The 21,402-nt window shown below is 42.7% G+C and overlaps 1 protein-coding gene across 2 annotated transcripts in view; it reads left to right on the forward strand.

Moving 5' to 3' along the window:
• Positions 1 to 21,402, forward strand: part of CD2AP (CD2 associated protein) — an 802,607-nt gene that overhangs the window by 130,206 nt on the left and 650,999 nt on the right. For both annotated transcript variants that reach the window (XM_078647692.1, XM_078647691.1), the window contains exon 2: positions 17,197 to 17,357. In XM_078647692.1, coding sequence (XP_078503818.1) covers positions 17,197 to 17,357 — 161 coding nt within the window. The remainder of the gene's footprint in view (positions 1 to 17,196; positions 17,358 to 21,402) is intronic.

Below are 21,402 nucleotides of genomic sequence, written 5' to 3' on the forward strand. Positions count from 1 at the left end.
ATTTTAGATGATCCGATCATTGGCCATACTCTCCCCAAGTGAGCCTCTATAAATTACACCAGAGTTATATCAATGAAGGATGTCCTGGTCAAAAATGACCCCTTTGTACAAACCAAAAACACCTGGCTATCACAGAGAAAAGACTTATTTTGCTGCAGGACGTGCAAAGCATGCCAATTTGGAGTAAATAAAACATCTTATGTTACTCCTTTCAGTGATATAGAAAGACCCATTGAGGAAGCTCTAACCTGCAAATCCGACTTCGTGATATAAATATCCTGGAGTGTCTCTGTGCCCTTAAATATGTAGGGTGATGGATTAAACCCAGATCTGTTAACTGGGTGTGAGTGTTTGATTGGTTCAGATGCTCCGTCCATCACCACCCCCTTTTGTACCGCTTTGTTCGCCATAAGTTTGCAGGGTATGCTCAGACGTGAGTCCCTTGTTCACTTTGCCACTGGATTCAAGCAAGCTTGGCTGAAGACGACTGAAATGCCAGAAACCGGTCGTAGGAAGCTTGTTTCCGGTCCAGGGAAGGCATGGCTTGGTAGTTCGGGCTGGACTGTTCCCATGAGCCACAGGGTCAGACTGATTGCATATGGCCATCTCTGAACTGGGGTGGCAGAGTGGGCTAAAGAACGGGGATGGATTAAACCCAGATCTGTTGACTGGGTGTGAGTGTTTGATTGTTTCGGCTGTGAAGCCTTGCTCACGTAAAGGAAAGTACACAGTGAGGTGTCTTAATAAAGTGTTGTTGAAGTGACAAATGTTAAACATAAACATAGGACTGTGCAGTTTAATTTTGGCAGACATCTTGCAATGGTCAAATGACGCCCGCATGTTGTAATCTAAATGAATGCGTCTTTGTTAAATAAAGCGGCATAACCGGTGCAATTGCGTCCATGCACGGGAAACTGTCAAATCAATTGTAATGTAACATACATACACATTAATGCCTTAAATATGCATATAGAATTGCACAAATTAAAGATATTCTCATTGCTGCTGGAAATAGGACAGTTATCCCTTTTTGGAGCAGTAGCACTCATTGAGTATGCACTACAACCAGCCAGCACTCAAGGCATAGAAACCGCATTTGCGTTGCATGAGTTGAGGCGATCTGCACTTATTTAGTATTTTACTTGATAACTAACTGTTCTATTTCCATTTCTATTTAACATTTGTCACTTCAACAACACTTTATTAAGACACCTCACTATGTACTTTCCTTAACGTGAGCAAGGCTTCACAGCCGAAACATGTTGAGAGGAATAAACACCCTTTTTTGCATCCCATTCTGGTGTGAACGATCGTTTTTGAGAGTGCACGACATTGGAAACTCTAATTTGGAAAATTTTCTACCGCCGTGTGCGCCAACTCTCCAGGGGCCCCAGCAATCCGAAGGAGCGCTTTTGGTTGGAATATATATCTATATCTATATCTATATTTGAATCACAGCAAGTCCCGCCCATGTGGGCGTGTGCAGCATTGCCTCATTGTACTTGTAGTTTCCACACGATAAATCCCCAGTGGGTGCTGCCGTGCTCGTGTTATAAAAGTTGTGGATCAGTGAAAAAATCCTTTTTAGGTCTCGGCTAGAAGCGCGCGAAGCTCATTCTCGCGAGAACTATAGTAGTCGGCTCAGCCGACAACGAGCGAAAGTGGAGACGAGATGGGCAAGCGCAGCAGGATTTGGTCGTGCGCTTGAACACGCGCTTGCTGTGCCCATCTCCCGTTTTCACTTTCGCTCATTGGAAGCCTCCAGTTGCTCGCGCCACTAAGACCGCCTCCCCCTGCTTTCTCTCTCTCTCTCTCTCTCTCTCTCTCTCTCTCTCTCTCTCTCTCTCTCTCTCTCTCTCTCTCTCTCTCTCTCTCTCTCTCTCTCTCTCTCTCTCTCTCTCTCTCTCTCTCTCTCTCTCTCTCTCTCTCTCTCTCTCTCTCTCTCTCTCTCTCTCTCTCTCACACACACACCTCTATATACACACACACCTCTATACACACACACATCTCTATACACACACACACCTCTATACACACACACACCTCTATACACACACACATCTCTATATACACACACGAGCGCACTCCCCTCTCGATCAAATACACAGAGGAAACAGCAAGGCACGAATGGTTCAAAATGCCGCAGATCCAATGGTAAAAGGTACATGAAAGACGGTCATAGTGCAGGCATCGCGAGCCCGCAGTACAGTATGTACCTTCGCCAGAGCTAAAAATACCACAAGGAGGTGGGCTTTGATTTCTGGTGTGGGGAGGGCGGTCGGAGGGAGGGAGGGAAGAGGTAAAGGCATAATGAATCGGAACATAGTGTTATAAAGCCCATGAGAATGACACATGCATGCAGCGATGTCTCAAAGAAGGGGACTAATGCCGCCGCTGTGGAAGAGGGAGACGCGCAGCTGACAGGGGGCAGTTCAGATGCTCTTTACCTACAGTGGCTTAGTATCCTTTTCTGTAGGGTCTCTAGGCTCATCCTTTCAATGGCTCTTTTTAGGACCCTGTGGAGAGGTCGCCAGTGATGTAACTAAAAATTATGCCCTTCACCCTGTAGAACGTGTTGAACGGCCCCCGAGACACCGAAATGGCACAGATATGTATAGTCCTAAAGCTGCATGGGGCCCCTAAAGTGCAGGCCCTCCCAGAGGGTCACTCCTGCCTGCACCACCGGGGCTACGGGGGCCCAAGCAATGCAATAGGTCTCGCATTATTAAAGTTTGAGCTATAGGTGTTGCATTATTATTAGCAATGCCAATAGCTCTAACTTTAATAATGCGAGACCTATTGCATTACAAATGCTTGTTAAGGAAGGTAGCCTCCTTGAAAGATGGCCTGCAAGTGGACTGAAAGTATGGTTATTCAAAATCTGAAAAAACTGGTGTGATGACTCTTTTGACTATGGATTTCAAGCCATCTGCAGAACAGATTCATTTTCTAGATCGCTCTAGAATCACAAAGTTCTGTGTTCTAGATCCACTGTCACTAAGGTGTAGAATTTGACAAAATATCTACTTGTCCATGGGACAGCTTGCTTCATGAAACTACTTGTCCTGTAACAAAATCTACTTGTCTCTTTGGGGTCACATAGTGCAGCGACTAATTCTGACAATCTCATTATATAAGAGGTCTGATAATAGCCTCTCATTATGCCAGAGCTCATACCATAATAGAGTTTCAATACTAGCAATTCCCTTATTTTGCCACATTTTTGCAGCTCTACATAATGGGGCTGAAGGTAGTTGTTAGCAATAGTTCTCGATGGTTGGAATGCCCTTTTGAGTCTGGGAATACATACTAACTTGCATGTTTTGTGGGTGTTCATTACATTGTCCCTTATATTTTACTATAGAGAGAAATATTTGAGTTTTACTCCTTCCAAGGTCATAAAAAAAAATTCTAACAGGGTTGGGGAAATTAGTGGTTTGTGGATAAGTAAATGTAAATGTAGTATACTTGTAAAGCGCACAGCTGCCCCAGCAACGGGGCGTCCCGGCGCTGTATAACTCTGGGGAACCCGTCCTGGCTTTCCTTGTGGGATGGTCCCTTGCTGGGAGTCCCCAAGGTGGAGCCAGGCATCCCCGGAATTGGTGGGGCCGTTGTGGAGATTAGGCAAGCTAATGCCCAGAGTTGCCGAGTGGAACCCCTGATTAGAGTAAGCACTGAAGCGAGAATTATCGAGTCCGCTGACCAAGGTCCACGACCCTGCCGCGTCCGGAATTGAACCCTGGTCCCAGGCTGACTTCTGCTCTCAGGCCTGCCGCCTCCAACCAGTGAGCCACACTACTCCACAGTAGCCTCTCAGCAGATTTTCACATGAGCAAATCTACATATTCATATTTGCTCTTGCCAAAATGCAGTTCACAAATATTTTCTAGTAGTACGATTTCCACACCTACTTCTGTAAATTGTTGGGAATTAATGAAAGCCGTAAATGTGCACTAATGAAAGCACACTTTTGTGACTTTCTTTAAGAATGAGGCCCCTATTTAGGTCTTGAGTTAACCGGACCATTTGTTTTTATTCATCTCTCTATTTACCGGCTTGCTTAACTGTGAGGGACAGCATTCTGCTCTTTCTCAAGGAGCATATTAGCACACAAAAAGGTCCGGTAGCTTCCACAACAATAACGTTTTGCAAACACCATGTCAAAACAAGATATGCATTAACAAAACCAAAAGGCTGATCCCCAATGGCATACCTATTGGCTTTGCCAATGCGTGTTTGTTTGTGTTTCCTGTAATTTTGTTGAAACAGGTTATACTGTTTTTCCATTAGGAATATTTTTGGGAAATACTAGAAAGCATCAAAACATTTTATTAAATGATGCTTCAAAGAAATGGTACCTACATTTTCACAGCAATTTAGCAAAACTTTTTTGTTGTTGCCTTTTCTTCAAAAACTTTTATTTTGAAAGCAAAGAATCATCAATCTTGTTTTCAAGCTTTTGCTTATATTTGCATCTAATCGGAGAACATCCTGGAAGTATATAGAAACCTTTGGTAAGCACATGTTTTCTTATGCCAGCCTTGCCCTACATTGAGTGACTGCCAGCTATCTTCTTGCTCACTACACTCATACCCTTTAGATTATGGTTGATTAGATCTTAACGATGGCCCCAGACAAGCTTTGGGTGTCTTTAGCCGAAACCATTCCTGACAGCCAAGATGCAGTGGAATTTGTTATCTGACTTGGACACAACCGATTGCTTGGGTCGGACTGCTGGCATACGTGTGGTTGGATGAGTTCTTACGGGCTTCTCAGAGGATTTCCAAGTATCCTTAATGATTATGCCATTTGATGGCTCTTGCATCCGACGGATGAGTACTCCAAATTGTCTAAAGGGGCTACACCCTCCCATTTGTTTCTAACGAGCAGTATTTTCCACACCCACCAGAGTTTGACTGAGGACCACACTGTGTTGCAGCAAGAAGTGCAGGCCTTTTTGGCCAAAGGGGCCATAAAGAGGGATTTGGGCTCACCCCAGGCAGTTGTAAATCATCTCCAGATGACAGCGAACCTACGTACATCGTCCGGGTTTACTGTCAAAGTGCATAAGTCACACCTGACGTCTTCATAGACTGCAGTTGGTTCCATTTGATCTTCCTCCTAAGGTTGTTAATGTTATCTTGGCAGGTAGACTCCCTTCCACTAAGTCTGTGTATGCCGGGCGCTGGGTGACGTTTGTGGCTTGGTGTGGCAACCACCAGATGGACCCATTAAAGGACAAACTATTGGATGATTTGTTTGATTTATGTTTTGTCCAGCAAGAACTTGCAGTGGGCACTGTTAATTGGTACTTGTCAGCTCTTTCAACTTTTTTGCAGTTGCCAGATCAGCCCTCTTTGTTCGAATGATTTGTAGTGGTGAGGCTTCGTGAAGGTTAACATATTTGCGCTGAAGCCCTTTGTGATACCATAGTGGGACTTCAATTTGGTTTACACTTTTTCCTGTGCACCCACTATGAGCCAACACATTGTTCCCATTAGATCTTTTGAAACCTGTGAAAACTGTTTTTTTTGGTGAAGATAACACTATCTCATTGCATAAGTAAGCTGGAGGCTCTCTCGGTCCAGCTACCTTATCCACCCTTTATCCAAATTAACTGGTGCTGAGGGTTCGAGCTGAATTCCTCCTGAAAATAGTGACCCTTTTTCATGTCCGCCCTTCCAGCTTTCTTTGCCCCACCTTACCCCATGAAAAATGAGGAGAGACTCCTCCATTTGGAGCCGTATGTTTCCCTATTAATCGTACAAGGGATCTTCGGGTGGTTGATGAGCTGTTTTTGGCCTTCTCGGGAGTAAGGCACTGCAGGAAAGGACTATCTAGGTGGATACTCCTCTGCATTAAAATCTGCTGGCACTAGCTAGGAAACAGCCACCTTAAGGATTAAGGCCCATTCCACTCAAGCTAAGGCTGCCAATTCTGCATTGGCACACAATCCTGGATATCAATCAAGCTGCTGGATTTTTTTTAGGCTACTATGCAGGCATCAGTGCACATGCTCACAAAGCAATATTGCCTTGACAGTCTGGTCTGTCTGGATGGGCATTTCGCCCTATTGGTCCTGAAAGACGTTCTGATTGGATCCATTCCACAAACCCACTGCTTGAAGAGGTACTGCTTTGGTATCAATGTACAAGGTGAGAAATCTGTGGTTAGAAGAATCCATAAGAAGAACTAATTACTTGTCTTCGATAAGTCTCTTTTTGCAGATTCCTCACTGCTGCCCCCACTCCCTGTTCTGTGAAATGCTATCTTTTGCACCTAAAACTGTCCCGCTCAAGAGAGCTTCAATTTGGGCATACTAATTTGCTGATGGGCTCTTCATTTTAGGGCATGAACACGCCTGTGAAAGAAACGGACATCTGCTCATGGGTGGCGCTTATATGTGGCTCTTGTTGACGAGAATTGACCAGAAGAACGTTGATGCATAGCCGCAGAAAACCACCTTTCTCAGTATTTAGAAGTACTGCTTTAGAGTTTTCCGGATCCAGTCGGACTCCTGGGGAACATTCACATAGGTGAAGAATCTGCTTTTAACGTATCCACCAGAAAGAGCTTTACAGAAGGTGATTCACTTGTTCATTTCAGGCACTCACATGATTCTGAATCTATTCTGATGTGTTTTTGACAATGTAGTGAATGTAAGCCAAAATGAGAACAGAATTTTTTACTAAATTTAGGGGGAAATCATGCTTGACTTCTGACAAGTATGTTATTGATTGTCAACAGTTAGTATTTTAAGGACCGGTACACACCTCTGGTTTCTCGAAGATCTTGTGAAATGTATCCAAAGTAAATTAAAATAATAAAACTACTAGGTGAACTGGTTCTGGTATGTTAACTTATCTTGGTGTGCATATGACAAACTAATTTTGAAAATCACCGGAGTACTTTTTTGCCTGTTAATTGTAGATAAAATCAGCCCTATTTCGCAGTGGCATTTGAATTTTAAAGCTTACTGGATGGAAATAGTATGAAATGGGAATAGTATGAAATGCATAGATAGCACTTAAATTGTCCTGCTGAGCCCCATTTATGACCCTCCTCTCCCACCAATGGTGTTCATGTGAGTTTAAGTGTGTTTTTTTGCGGCTGAATATATTGGGAAGGTATATGCTTGGATTAGTGCAGTCTGTCATGAGCTGAAATGGACTAACTCGGGCGCTTACTAGCTTTGCTTGTGAGAAAAGGAGATAAGCAAGATATTCTGTACTACGTCAAGGGGGACCTTGATAATCGGATGCATATCGGCATGGTAGTGCAGGTGTTCTACCCCGACCTACGCAGAGTACCCCGGAAATGAAGATTGAGGCGGCCATGACGGACCCTCTTCAGCTATAGAGGTTTTAGATGTATTAAGGGCCTGTCCTCCGGCAGAGTACCTACCAGAAACAAGCTTTTTTCCGAATGATATGAAGAATATATATGTGGTAATCCGCTCCCGCAGCACCCCCAGGGCCCTGCTACATGTTGAAACACAAAATCCTAGCAAAGGTCCCCACAGAGATTGGACACACTATACAAGTGTTGTCCTTCCAGTCCCTGACCTGCAGCTTAACACATGATTACTCAAACACACTGCACGTTGTTTTGATTTAACTTCATGGCTCTGGCTTCACAAGCAAAGATTGAAAAGGCTGACATCGCCCGGCGGGCCCAAACTCAAGTGTAATATGTGAGAAACAAGGATTCTCAAAAGACTACACTCAGTCAAGGGCACTTGGTAGCAGATTACCACCATATCATTTCAGCAGCTGGGGAATTGTTGTGCCTTGAATCTTTACTTTGCATCCTTTCACTTAGTTACCTGCTCCCTTATGCTCAGCCAGTTGGAATGTGATATAGTTGTATGCTAGAGTGCTTGGCGATGTAATGGAATGCTGGAGTGCCTAGTGTGGTTGAGAGGATCAGTTGAGGTGTGTGGGCTGAACAGCAAGGATGCTGCTCCTAGTTGGACTATTTGCTATTTACTTACTAGCTACTTATCTGAAACTTACCATCCTAAATACCTGTAACTAAGTCTTAATAAACCTTCTGCTTATAACCTACACTACTGGACTAATTCTTGCAAGCCCCCAACTTCGTTTACGGCAGGGATGCCTGGACTAGACTTCATTGCTGATGAGTACATGGCCGTGGGATTTATTTTGACATTTTTATGTAGCACCACAACAGCACCTCGCTGCGTTGGTGTGCTTTACAATTTGTTCAAAAGTCAAAATTCAGTTCTCCCTTTTGAGATACTTCAAAGCATGCATACATAAACAGATATCTGCACCAGCTATATACAGTTGGAAAGCCATCCGTGAACAATTGGCCTCTATTAAACATGGCCTGTTACTAAGTGCTTTGGCACCGGTAAATTGCTTTTTAAAAAGTATGCAAGAGCATTATTGCTCATCAGGCGGCACATGGTGGTGAGAGAGGCTTGGAGGCAAGAGTGGGGTAAACGCACTGAGGGATGTTGGAGCACTTATTGGTGGTGGTTTTTACACTAAATTGTGTTAAAGTAATATGTTTTAGATTTAAAATTCACGCATTGTTTTTGTTAGGCACAAACTGAACAGGTGAGAATTGGATTATTGTAATGCAATAGGTTTCTTATTGTGTGAAGATATTTTTTTTCTCATTTCTTTTATATAATAGGTTTTTTGGATTTTTTTTTTAACGGAAAGGAGAACATTGAATTACTTGTTTGTCCTGATCAGATTGATTTAATCCACCGAAACACGTCGACGCTGGAATTTGTTAAATTTGTCAAAGACCGTAATTATACCAAAGACAGAGAATTAATTCCTCTGTGGTGTGCTGTCTGTTATCGCAAATTAACATCTATAAGACACATTTGAGTGTCTCATTACATTCCTTTCCAGGGGTTGTTGGCATTTTGACAACTTGCAGAAGTGCAATATATTAAGTTTTTTTAAGGTATATCTAATGTATTTTGGAACTTTTTTAATTGTATGTTTTTATCAAATTATTGCTGGATTTCCATTAAATATTTGTATAAGTGCCCTTACATCCTGAGTTGGTGTGTTACCTTGATGAGGTGTTGGTGACTGTATATGACTGTTGCAGATATCTGTTTATGTATGAATGCCTCGAAGTATCTCAAAAGGAAGAATAGATTTTTGACTTTTGAGTCTATTGGTGCTCTGTCCCTTTTGAGTAGGGGAGCCCCTCTGCTTGTTTTTCAAAGTACTTTACAATTTGAACAAACCATACAGTATGTATTTGCAATTACCATGGAACGGGAGCAATCTCTTACTGTTGAGGTTGGCGATTGCCTGAGTTGCATATGTTCTGTTGAATGTAAAAAGTATGAGGTCGATATTTGTCATGTACTATTTAATTGATGGCATCTTTCTGTCAAATGTCATCACACAGGTGGCTTTACTCTCGAAATAAGAAGCACATTGCTAAGCATATGAAAAGTTCTCAGTCTTCCTAAGACACTCTTATCTGCACAATATGGGGCATAGGGGACTAGCACAGTACTCTCGACGCTGTATTAGAAGGTTCAGTGGGAGATGGCACTTGTTCTTATAAATGTACATCAAATTTGGGGATTGGCACTGGGAGCAGTGGGTGTCAGATGAAGGATGGTGTCGTCCCCCCAACCCCTCCTTTGCCCTGTGCATGTTGCCCCTCCACACAAACTCCCTCTGTGTTGCCTTCCGCCAGCATAGCACTTTTCTTTTTACTCTGACATACTGAACTGCCGTGCTGCTGTACAACCTCACTTAAAAAACATTGATAAAGCCAATAACTCTCTCGTAGGCGAAGGATGTGTAATGCTCCATTAAGTTCTGAACACTGGTTCCAAGACAGGGGGTTCCATTATTCTACTGAAGGTGCCCTTTATGAACTTTAAACAAAACTGCGAAGATCAAAAACGGTCTGGCCAGAATCCCATTCATAGTTTTGAACTTGGCAACTAGTGATGCTACAGGCGGGGCTGATTACCAGTCACCTCATCCCGCCTCAGTTGGTCTATCAATGATGATGTGCGCATTGCTTGATAATCACTGTAACTACCTGAGACTAATGCTTCTGTTATCTAAAGCTCTTCTGTCACTCTGCTCTCCAATATTGGGTTGTTGCATTTTTCTCTTCGTTCTGAGCTAATCAAGAAAATAACATTTTGAAAAAAAATACTTTCTCGTGTTTCTTTTAAACCACCACCTCTGCCATCTATCAATACTCTGCACTCACAAAATCCACTTTGCAGTCCTGCACTACTGTAGACCTCCATAAGTGGCCCTGCTGCAATTGTCTGATCCCTAGCCTTCCCCCTCTTTCCAGCTTTTGGATAAAACCATAACCTTCACTACTGACACCGTGTTGATCCTGTCCAGGACAACCCCCACCTTCCCTAGAGAATTGGAACTCTTTCTGAACCCCTGGCTGCTTCCTTCAGTCACAAATTCAAGATCCCATAATACCCAACGCTTCACCCCACCGACTAGCCCCCCACCCCTTTCACCCCCCACAATCCATGGCTGCTTCCTTCAGTCACAAATTCAACTTCACCTAAACTCTGCCACCTCCTCCCCATTACCCCTCTTCCTCAAAATTCCGTTCTTTGCCCAATTTGTCAACATTTCACAGTTGGCTCAGTAACCACTATCACATTGAGCTTCTTGAAAATGTCTCTCAGAAGCAGTATGTGTGAATTAGTCTTTGCAGCATCGACAATCACGTGCAACATGTTTTATTATGCTCAGTGCTTCGAGGACTCTAAACGTGTTATGTTTAATATAACTGCATTAAAAATTACCTTATAATCTCAAACATCTCGCCTGAACCACCCATTGCAAAGTTCAAATGTAGTTTAGTGTAGTGTACTGCAACATTTGTATAGCGCTTAGACTCGTTTGGGGCACTGAAGCACTTGCCTACATATGTAGCAATCTACACTGTGTACGGTGTCTGTGGTCATTGTTTTTCTCCCATCTGTTAAGTGTTTCCATGTCCACAGAGGTGCATTTATTGTGTTCTGAGATGCAGCTCTTAGCAGTGTGGTGGATGAAGAATTGAGAGACAGGCGTGCAGTTTTTTAGGTCTCGCCTAGGCAGTGCTTGTGCTGTCTCTTCAAGACATGCTGTATTCATGATATGGGCATTCAGCACTCCCAGTTCTTCTGGTTGGTTAGTTGGTCTGCCTTTCTAAATTCCTTTACTCTGGTTGGTCAATACTATACATATGTCCCACCTTTGTGAGCTTGGTTCCCTCCCAGTAGACCTCACCAATTTTATTTTGGTTGGCCATCTCTGGCCATTTGTTACCTTCTCGCTGTCACTCCCTTCCATCATTGCTGCCCTTCTTTCTACCTTGTTGCTGTCCTGCTGGCATAATGCATTGTATCTTGATAACTTTACAGACCCTAACACTTTGTATTTACTGTTCTCTCTGCCATGCCCCACCTCCCTGCACGACAATGTATTGACTTTTGTTGCAATCGCGGCATGCCATGCTTTAGCTGTAAGCAGCTAAAGTGTGGCGTGCTGCCATTGCTACAAATGTCAATTAATAAAAATACAAAGGCGGTGGATGTCGCATTTTTTTTCCATTTATTTACTTTTATAGCAATGGCAGTATGCTGCGCTTTAGCTTTAAACATGTAAAGCACGCGTGCTGCGATTGCTAAAATAGTAAATAAATGGAGGAAAAACGGCGGTGCGCAACTTGTTAGTTCAATTTATTGTCTGTTGTAGCAATGGAGGCACGCCACGCTTTTGCTTTAAACATTTAAAGTTAAAGCATGGCATGCCGCCATTGCTACAAAAGTCGCACAAAAAAACCCCAGAGGCAGGCGGACGCCGCATTTCTTTTCCATTTGCAAAACAAATAGGTCTGCATTTAACCAAATGCGGTACATATTGCATTCCAAATGCTCTTTTTTAATAAGCTGCAGCTCTTCTGGTCTCTTTGCGGTATTTCTTATGTTCTTAGTCCACTTAGCTGATTACTACACTGGGTTGTCCACCGTAAGTTACTGAGACCATATGTAATTCACAAATGGAGCTCCTCATCTTTACTATAAACCCCAATTCGAAAAATACAAGGAAGGGAGCATTAGCCTATCGACCCCCTGGCTCGCTTGGGAATTTCTCTCTCCAACTTGTTGAAATTCTGGCCCCACACATACAGATTGACTCTGATTTTCTCCTGGTAGGGGATTTTAATGTTCACAGTGAACTTTCTTCTTGTGTGGAGGCGCAGACTCTTTTGGCAGATCTAGCCACTCTAGGTCTACTCCAAGCTAATCAGGGACCCACGCACCTAGCTGGTCACACCCTGGACCTTGTGCTATATAACTCCGCCTCTATAAAGTGTTTACCTCCCTGCCAAGTGGATTGGACGGATCACTCTATTATTGAGTTTTACACTCGATCCACTCATGTATCTAAGGGAGCACATAAAATATTGGCAGATGTTAGGAGACCCTGGAATAAACTGAAGGCTGAGAGCTTTAGGGACAATTTTATTGAACCCAACTGGCCTGAATATGGGAACAATGTTAATGCGGCACTAACAGCTCTCAATGAAGCAGTAGCTATTTCCATTAATCTTGTTGTTCCTTTTAAAACATACAAGCCCCGTCCTGCCCCTAGACAAGAAATCTGGTATACAGATGATCTAAGGCAACTAAAAACTGCGGCACGGAAATCGGAAAAGTTATGGAGAGCTACTCATAAGGCTGAGGATAAGGTCTTTTATAGGACCGCACAGAAAAATTACCATAAAGCAATTCGCTCTGCTCGCAAACATCACATAGCAGACCAAATAACAGCTGCAGGTAATAACGTGAAAGTCCTTTATCAGATCTTACAGACCTTTGTTAAACCTGCAGCTTGTGAAACTGAGGATATTGAGTCCCAGGTACTTTGCAACAATATCTCGCAGTTTTTTGTAAGGAAGATTGAGGGTATTTATGCAAAGATTCTGGCCTCAAATTCTTCTCCTAATATCTCTAGTACTGTGGATAGTGCGGCTCCACCGTATCCCTGCACAACAGGAGTTAGTGTTAATAAACTGGTTGAATTCCCCTCTATTTCTATCGAGGAAATTTATACTCTAATCAACCAGACTAAGAGCGGTTGCCCGTCAGATATTGTTCCAGCCCGGATCATGTCACTCCTAAGGGAAGATCTAGGAGTAGGAATTCAACAGGTGCTTAATTTATCTCTAGCTTCAGGTGATGTTCCCCTTAACTGGAAGCGTGCCTTGGTGAGGCCTCTACGTAAGAACAGCTCCATTCCATGGACTGACCTCACGAACCTGAGACCCATCTCTCTTCTCCCTTTCCTAGGGAAGCTGGCCGAGAAGTATGTTAATCGGCACTTATCCAACTTTATTGAGAGTGTAGGGGGACTAGATCCCTCTCAATCGGGTTTCAGGCCTAGGCACAGCACCGAGACCGCCTTGCTGTCCGTCACTGACAATCTTCGTATGCTTCAGGATAAAGGGTACTCCGTTATCCTGGTGCTATTAGATTTGTCAGCGGCGTTTGACACGGTGTCGCACGAGATCATGACCACCAGACTAGTTAACATCGGTCTGGGTGGCAAGGCTCTGGCTTGGCTGAGGAGTTTTTTCAGCAAGCGCACTCAGAGAGTTATACTGGGTTCCTACCAGTCAGAGGAGGTGGAGATCTCAAAGGGGGTGCCACAGGGCTCCTGCTTGAGCCCTACATTATTTAATATCTATGTGGCACCCCTAGCTAACATCGTGAGATCCCACGGGTTTATCCCTGTATCGTATGCAGACGATACACAACTCCTCTTTCCCTTTAAAATCTTGACTCCCGAAGTGCGCCACTCCTTTGCTCAAGGGATGAAAGAAGTGGCACGCTGGATGGCAGTAAATCTCCTTCAATGCAACGTCTCCAAGACGGAGGTGATGCTTTTTGGGGAAGCAAAAAGACTATGGACTCCGGACTGGTGGCCTTGTGATCTTGGCCCAGTCCCAGAGCCAAAAATGGTAGTGAAAGATCTGGGAGTCAAACTGGATCAGGAGCTTACTTTAAAACATCACGCTACTTCTGTAGTAGGCTCCTGTTTTCACGTTATTGGTCTTCTCCGTAGGGTGTTTCCCATGCTACCTGATTCCACCAGAAGAACTCTGGTTCAGTCACTCGTGTTGAGTAGACTGGACTATTGCAATGGTCTGCTGCTAGCTGCCAATGAAGGGGTCATCGCTAGACTTCAAGTCGTGCAGAACACGGCTGCCCGCCTTGTTCTAAACGTCCCGGCCAGAACCCCCTCAAAACCCCTTCTAAAAAAACTCCACTGGCTTACTATAAAACAGAGAGTGCTGTTTAAAACCTGTTGCACTATCCATAAGTGCCTGTCTGGTAATGGCCCGGAGATCTTAACAGGGAAATTTTCCCCATATACTCCCGTAAGAACTCTGAGATCTGGAGACCATGAACTACTATGTGTCCCCAGATTCTGGAAATCACGACAAGGTGGTAGAGCCCTGTCAGTGGCCGGCCCGAAACTCTGGAACGAACTCCCACTGGAAATCAGAGCTTGCAGGGATCATCTTCCTTTCAGGAAAAAACTAAAAACTTTTTTATTCAACTATTAATACTTGTAGTACTATAGTTACACATGACAGGGCTATTTGCTTTCTGACGTTGCCAATGGCGCGGAGATACTCCCTAGGGAGTCGATTCCCAGCGCGGTATAAGCTTGCAAATAAATAAATAAATAAATAAGATGTTTTGTTTAAAGTGTATAGCACTGAGCAGGCAAATGTATGGAATTTTTTGGTTTTAAAAAGGACTTGCTAATACAAGAATTAGCCTTGTATAATGTGAGTATAACCTGCTAGCAAAGATGCTTGAAAATATTAACTGAGGATTGGACATCATTGGTAAATTGTTTAGGAGAAGTTATGTTATTTCGTAAAGTTAATCGGTTATCGAGAGGGAAGCCTTTGAGATATGAAAGATGCTGCGAACGCTATGCTAGGAAAGAATTCACATTAATCAAATTACTTCCTTATGTGTGCCATGAATCAGTAACTCATTTATAAAATAGTGTTTTTTTTCTCTCCCTGTGATTATAGATGATGCCTATCTTTTTGGAGTTTTGTTTCTCAATAGCATTCGATTTTAAGCTAAATTGAGAGATAGAATATTTATTTTCGTAGGTTTCCATCGCACCTATCCTGGTCAAAACTTTGTCGCGGATTGTGAACACCTGCCACCTAGAGCACGTAGTGGGCTAGATTATTGAAAAAGGATTAGCGGTGACTTTCAAATAGGCTCCCACGATCCTTAAGGAGTGCTCATAGTCAACGTGACAAACACAGCACGATCTAGCTTCAATGCCTGGATCCCCTCACGGGTGACCAGTAGTGCTCCACAAATCTACTGATTGGTTGAACCCCAGAGATTGGCTTTGCACCGTCTATTAAAGGTGTCCGCTGTGGATTCTGCCTCACAAGTTGCTTATGGTCTACCATTGCTTCAAACAAAAGTTTTCGACTCCACCTCCTGCCCAAAAACATTACAGATTTGACCCAAACTAAACTTACCCCTGCTGTAGTGTAGTTCCTATATTCCCAATAGGCTCTGTGCTTTGGAATAACATATACTATAGTTTAGACGTAGGACTGAGGTCGACTAGGTCTATATCGTATATATTAGACTTAATTGTGAGTGCCAGCTAGCTCAGAGGTCACTAGAAACTTTCTTGAATTCACAAGAAGGGATTAGTTTCTGACAACCGCATAAACATGACAACTTTGTTTCCCAAGAATAAGAAATCAATCTCTAGAGTCGCGGAAACAATAGATAGCTATTTTACTCAGTCAATCATGCATGCTTCGTTTCACCAGAGGTGCTGAGAAAATAGAGAGACTGGCGTTTTCAATAAAAAGTATTTATTGAACCGTCTTCTTTCTCAAACATAAGAAATGTACTGCTCCAATCGTAATACTGGTTATAAAGTACAAGGCATATAATACGATAAGTATTATAAAATAGTACTGTAAAAGCATGATATGGTTTCTAAGCCATAAATTGCAGAAAACATATATAAAATACATACAGTGATAAAATAATGACTAAAAGTACTCAACTGGTGCTTCTAAAATACGCCTACCCCGGTGTACCTAACCTAGGTCTAGTACAAGGGAAGAAGTAAGTGAGGTGTAGCCTAAGTTTAGTATTCTTTGCCAAGAATATATTCCAAGAATTCTCTAAGGGTCTAATCAGCTCCGTACCTTGGTTTTTAGAATGAAGGAGGTCTAGTATCTCTCTCAGGACTTGATTTCCCAGCAACCCACAAGGATAGCCTGGAAACACTGGAGCTGGATTTCTCGGCAGGAGAAAAGACAGCGTCTTTTAGTGCGTCAGCTGGAGGGTTGGCTTCCTACGGCACTTGCTGCTGCAGGGCGTCGGGCAAGTAGTAAGTCGATCTGCTCCAAACCACTGTGTGTTTGTCTGGGCAAATGTAGGCATATTTATACCTTGAAGGTGCTAAGTTTGACGTATGATTGGACATAATAACGTCACTCAAAGACTCAGTTCTTTGAAAACGCCATGATTTCCTAGATAAATTAGTATTCAGGCGAGGGGAAGTCCCTAGCTGCTGAAGGCGGGTTTTTCTAAGAAATCGTTGTTGATTCTCGGAACTAAGTGGAAGTAGCCATGCCGTATTTGGGCTGCATAGGCTTTGTCCAAATATGGTAATGATTTCTATGCCTACATAAGGATCTGGTACTTTATAACTATATATGGGCATGAATCGGGAAAACTACACTAGGGTCCTAGATTCCTATACAACACCAAGAGCTCGTGTGTGGGGGCTTTACGCTGTAAGCACTTAAGGGCATGACTTAAGGTCCAAGTGGAAGCGCTCTCATGATCTCACACAGGGTGTTTCCATGTCTCACATTCAGATTTGTTTTTATGTGCCGAGGAAAATAAATAACTAGGCGTCAGAAAAGACTGAAATTTCATAGTCTGAAAATGGGACAACAATGATTAATAATTGTGCAAGCTATATCTCATATAAAGCGCTTAGAAACCTGAGAAGCGTGGTATTTAGAGATGCATTAAAGTTAAATACAAATGCACGATGTGGAGATTGTTTGACTTGTGATTTCACATATACCTTGATAATATATATATTTTTTAATTAATTTTCCCTTTCCATTTAGTTGAATATATTGTGGAATATGACTACGAAGCAGTACACGAGGATGAGCTGACAATACGGGTTGGTGAAATAATAAAGAACGTGAAAAGACTAGAAGAGGAAGGATGGATGGAAGGAGAAGTTCATGGGCGGAGAGGCATGTTTCCGGACAATTTTGTTAAGGCAAGTCTATTGTACCAGGTCACTTTTTGTACCACGTTATTAACAGCAAATCAAATTCCGTGGTTAAATTGCCCATTATGTTTATATAGCACAGAAACACACCACCTGTTTGTATAAAAGGGATTCACAGAAACTGACAATACGACAGCTTAATGCAAACCCTATTGTCTATAAAATTAGGTCTTAATTGATTTACGGAGCCAGTTGTGGTCTGGCTTTGCAGGGAATGATGTTTTTTTCTCTTGTGCTATTTAAGTAGCCCCACACACCTCGGGCCAGAATTGAACATTCTATTATTTGTATTTATTTTATTTTAAATCCATTCTCCAAGACTGCCAAAGATTCCCCAGCAGCTAAGCACTGGTCTTTAAGCCATAATGTGGTCTAGTGTGGCACTGCACGTACCCAGAAGAATCACCAGTGCACCAACAAATAGTTGCTGTGATAGTGGTTGCTGGCAAGATTGTCACCTGAATTTGAAAGCTAGGTGAGACACATGAATGGGAAAACTGTCTAAAATTCAGCTTTTGTTTCCTAATTGAGCAGGTACCACTGTTATAAAGGACGAGAAGGGCAAGGACACTGGGGGGTCGCTCAGTGTATGACAACACCATGCTAGATGCCTTACGACACCTTTTGTCCCTCATTGATAACTCTCATCCCATTCAGGATTATGACAAAACAGTGCAATTTTGTGTTTAAGCCCCACTTTTTCAAGGCCTGGGCATAGTTTGCGGACCAACCGGGTGCAAAATAGAAGGATAAAAGCGAAAACTATCAAAAGGCCTGTTAGAAATGTGAAGAAATGGGAATGAGAAGGTTGAAAAACAGTAGATATACGGAGAAAGGGTTGAGACTTCTACGTGAGTCAAAGAACACATAACTCACGTAGAAGTATTGTGTTGGTTGTTTGTCTGTTCCCAGGAGATTGCCCTTTGATCATGTTTGAAGTTGTAGATAATGTCGTTCCACTGAAACGGCCACAGTGACCGTGTGGTGTTGCTGGTGAACGATATCAGTTTGCTTCTGTAATACAGAACCTTTCCTCATCCCCCTCAGCTCGCCACCCTTTCAAGGAAGTCCTCCTTGAACAATAGGTGCATGTAGTTTTTCTGGGAGATGAATCTGCTATCCTGTACTCCCTCGCCACAGCCATTCACCCTGACCCCCCACTTTTTTAAATCTTTGAGTGTTTCTGATTGCTACAGGTCTACATCATTCATCAAAGAGGTCATTTAACATAAACTGCACAAAAACCCACAAATAAAACACTGTGTGGTTCTGATTAGTGCATCTCCACTCGGGGTGTTGTTCCAGCCTTGCATTTTTAGTAACTATAGAGGTGGATCAATGACCAGTTCTGAATTTTGCCATTTTAGACTTGCCTATGGGACAACAACAAGGATAATTGGATATTTGAAATATTTAAAGCCCCTGACTCCAGTGATACCGTAGGTTCTTTATTAAAGTAAACCCTTACTGGTGGGCTTTCAGCCTTTCCACTCTATACTGAAAATAACGTAACCGGGTGTGACAGTGGATTCCTAGAAGGGTAGTGTGCTTTTCTATAGATTTATCAAGCATTGTCAAAGCCATTAGGTCTCACCTTTTGGCTGGCCTTGCAGACCTACGGCCTTTGCGAATGTTTGTTTCTGATGTTTGTAGGACACGAGGGAAAGTGAGAAAATATACACTCGCATAAAGTGCTGAATGGAAAGAAACAAGTATCTTTCAGAAAGTGAACAATGGAACATGCAAGGCATCAAATCTTAAGGATAGTAAAAAATCTGTGATTGAGTAAATGGATTGACAACGCAAGATGAGGAAAGAAAACCACCTAATAAGAAGCAGGCAAATTAAAATTGACAAAAAGCCAAACAATGGCAATTGCTGTGTTGGTCCATAGCCCACTGTAAGTATTGTACTATCCACAATAGGTCTAAGACAAGACGTAAAAAGTGACCAGGTCATTTCCACAGCTACATCAGTTTGTGATCACTACTAGATTCACTTAGTTTTCTATGTAATTAGCAATTAAATTAACTGAGTGGGTAGAAAAGAGATATTTAGTCTGACAAACAGATGGGTTCCGTGCATGTTGTTCTCAGTCGATCAACGTATGATGCTCCTACATATAAGGGTGATTGCTGGCATCTTTCACAGGTCCGTTTCCAGAGCGTTCTATGACCATTAAGATTGTGTTTGGCTGGGGCAAATACTGACTAATTGTAATATCAATCTGACCTACTAACTAAAAAGGATTTTTTTAACTTCTTACACGCTGACAGTGGGAGACAACCACGGTTCCATACAGGGCCTTTGCCTCTCACTGCTAAGTGCTACAAAGCGAAGGCACATACTCTAGCATTTGTGCTTGTGCTAGGGAGAGCATGTGTTTTTTTATTTTCTACAAGCATCATGTTCTTGTTTGCAAGCCAGATGCAGCCTGAGCAGACCGAGCATTACACTTCACGACAGGAATCTAGCTCCTGCAGTCAAAAGGAAGCTTTACTCGTAGTAATCTTGCCAGGTTTCACCTTTTTGGTGCTCTGGCCAGATTCCCGGGTGCTGTAGGCTGTTTGCCTTGCCTGCTAGGATCCATCATGTACCTTCTGGTCACAGGACAAAGGTCTAGGAGTTCACTCCATTATACTGATACCAGTGGACACCTACTAGCGCGATATTTATAGTTTCTCCAAAAGAAAGATCTGTGTCTTGCTGGAGAAATGCAGAGGGCTACTTATTCTTCCGCATTTCAAGCACCCAAAAGCTGTGAAAGCTTTTGGGCAGCAGTCCAGGGTTGGAGGCAAAACCTTGATGCTTCCCTGTCATGCACAAGCTTCTAAGCGGGTCTCACTCATCTCCAAGAGTGTCGTCCAATGGCCTGTCCATGGAATCCTTCCTTCACTTAAACTGTGATGATTCATTTCGGAAGGACTGACTTCTTCGATCTCTGATGAAGCAAACTCATTGGACACCATGGTTGAAGTTCCCTATTGCAAGTCTCCTAGGCGGAATGGAAAGCCTCCAGTGTGTGTAGACTAATGTTAAATGTATGCATTTTTTTAGGTCCCGTTTAGAGTCTGCTTTAGTTGTTTCGCCAGCCTCTTGTTTAAAAAAAAAAAAAAAAAAAAAAATACACACTTTTATACTAGAGCTTTCTGTCTGCTCTATACATCCAATCGGTCAGTTCAGCTGTCTTCCACATTTTACTTCACAGTTCAGCATACAGCATGGAAAGTCCATCCATTTAATCAGTTGACTGACGTGCACTAAGTGTCGGCATTTGGCCTTATCACGCGCACAGCCGCCTGGGTTGGTCTTAACTCCTTTATTTTTATTTCTTCAAATTTGCCAAATGTTCTTTGTGAATTCCTTTCTTTTGAAAATAAGTAAATCCATCAATAAAAATGCACACTTACTGAGGCCAGACCTATTGGCTTTGAAGAGGTTTATTTGTGGTTTGTTACAGTGCCACTTCGGAACATAAGAGTTGAAGTACATTTTTCTGATAAGAACTTGTTCCTTGCTTGTCTCGTTATCTGCAGACGAAAAGTGGACGTGACAACAGTGCCACTACTCATAAAAACACATCTCAAACCAGCATTGGCAAAGCCAATAGGTCTCACATATTTGAGCTATTGACTTTGGCAATGTTTTGTAGCCATGCTGTACTGCTGGGCAGATGCTTTGCAGTGTGGCTAAAACTAATTTTGAAAAGTGCTATGATGCAGCCGGCGCTAAGTACTGTATGCATCCTAATTTTGTAAAATAATTTTTAGCTATGCTGCACAGTTGCCACACTGCTATACTTCTTGGCTACAAATCATTGCCAATGTTGTCCATGCAAATGCGGTACAGCATGAACAAAATACACTGGCACAGCCAATAGCCTCAAAGCTGAGACGTTTTGGCTTTGTTGATGCTTGCTAGGTTTTGGCACAACCCTCCTGTGATTCCGAGCAAATCAATTCCTCTCCCCATGTGTGAACAAGGGAAAAAAAGACATTAGGCCAAAAATCTTATAGCATAAAGAAAGCAGTTG

Source organism: Lissotriton helveticus, chromosome 6 (assembly GCF_964261635.1).
Source record: "Lissotriton helveticus chromosome 6, aLisHel1.1, whole genome shotgun sequence".
Classification (NCBI taxonomy): domain Eukaryota; kingdom Metazoa; phylum Chordata; class Amphibia; order Caudata; family Salamandridae; genus Lissotriton; species Lissotriton helveticus.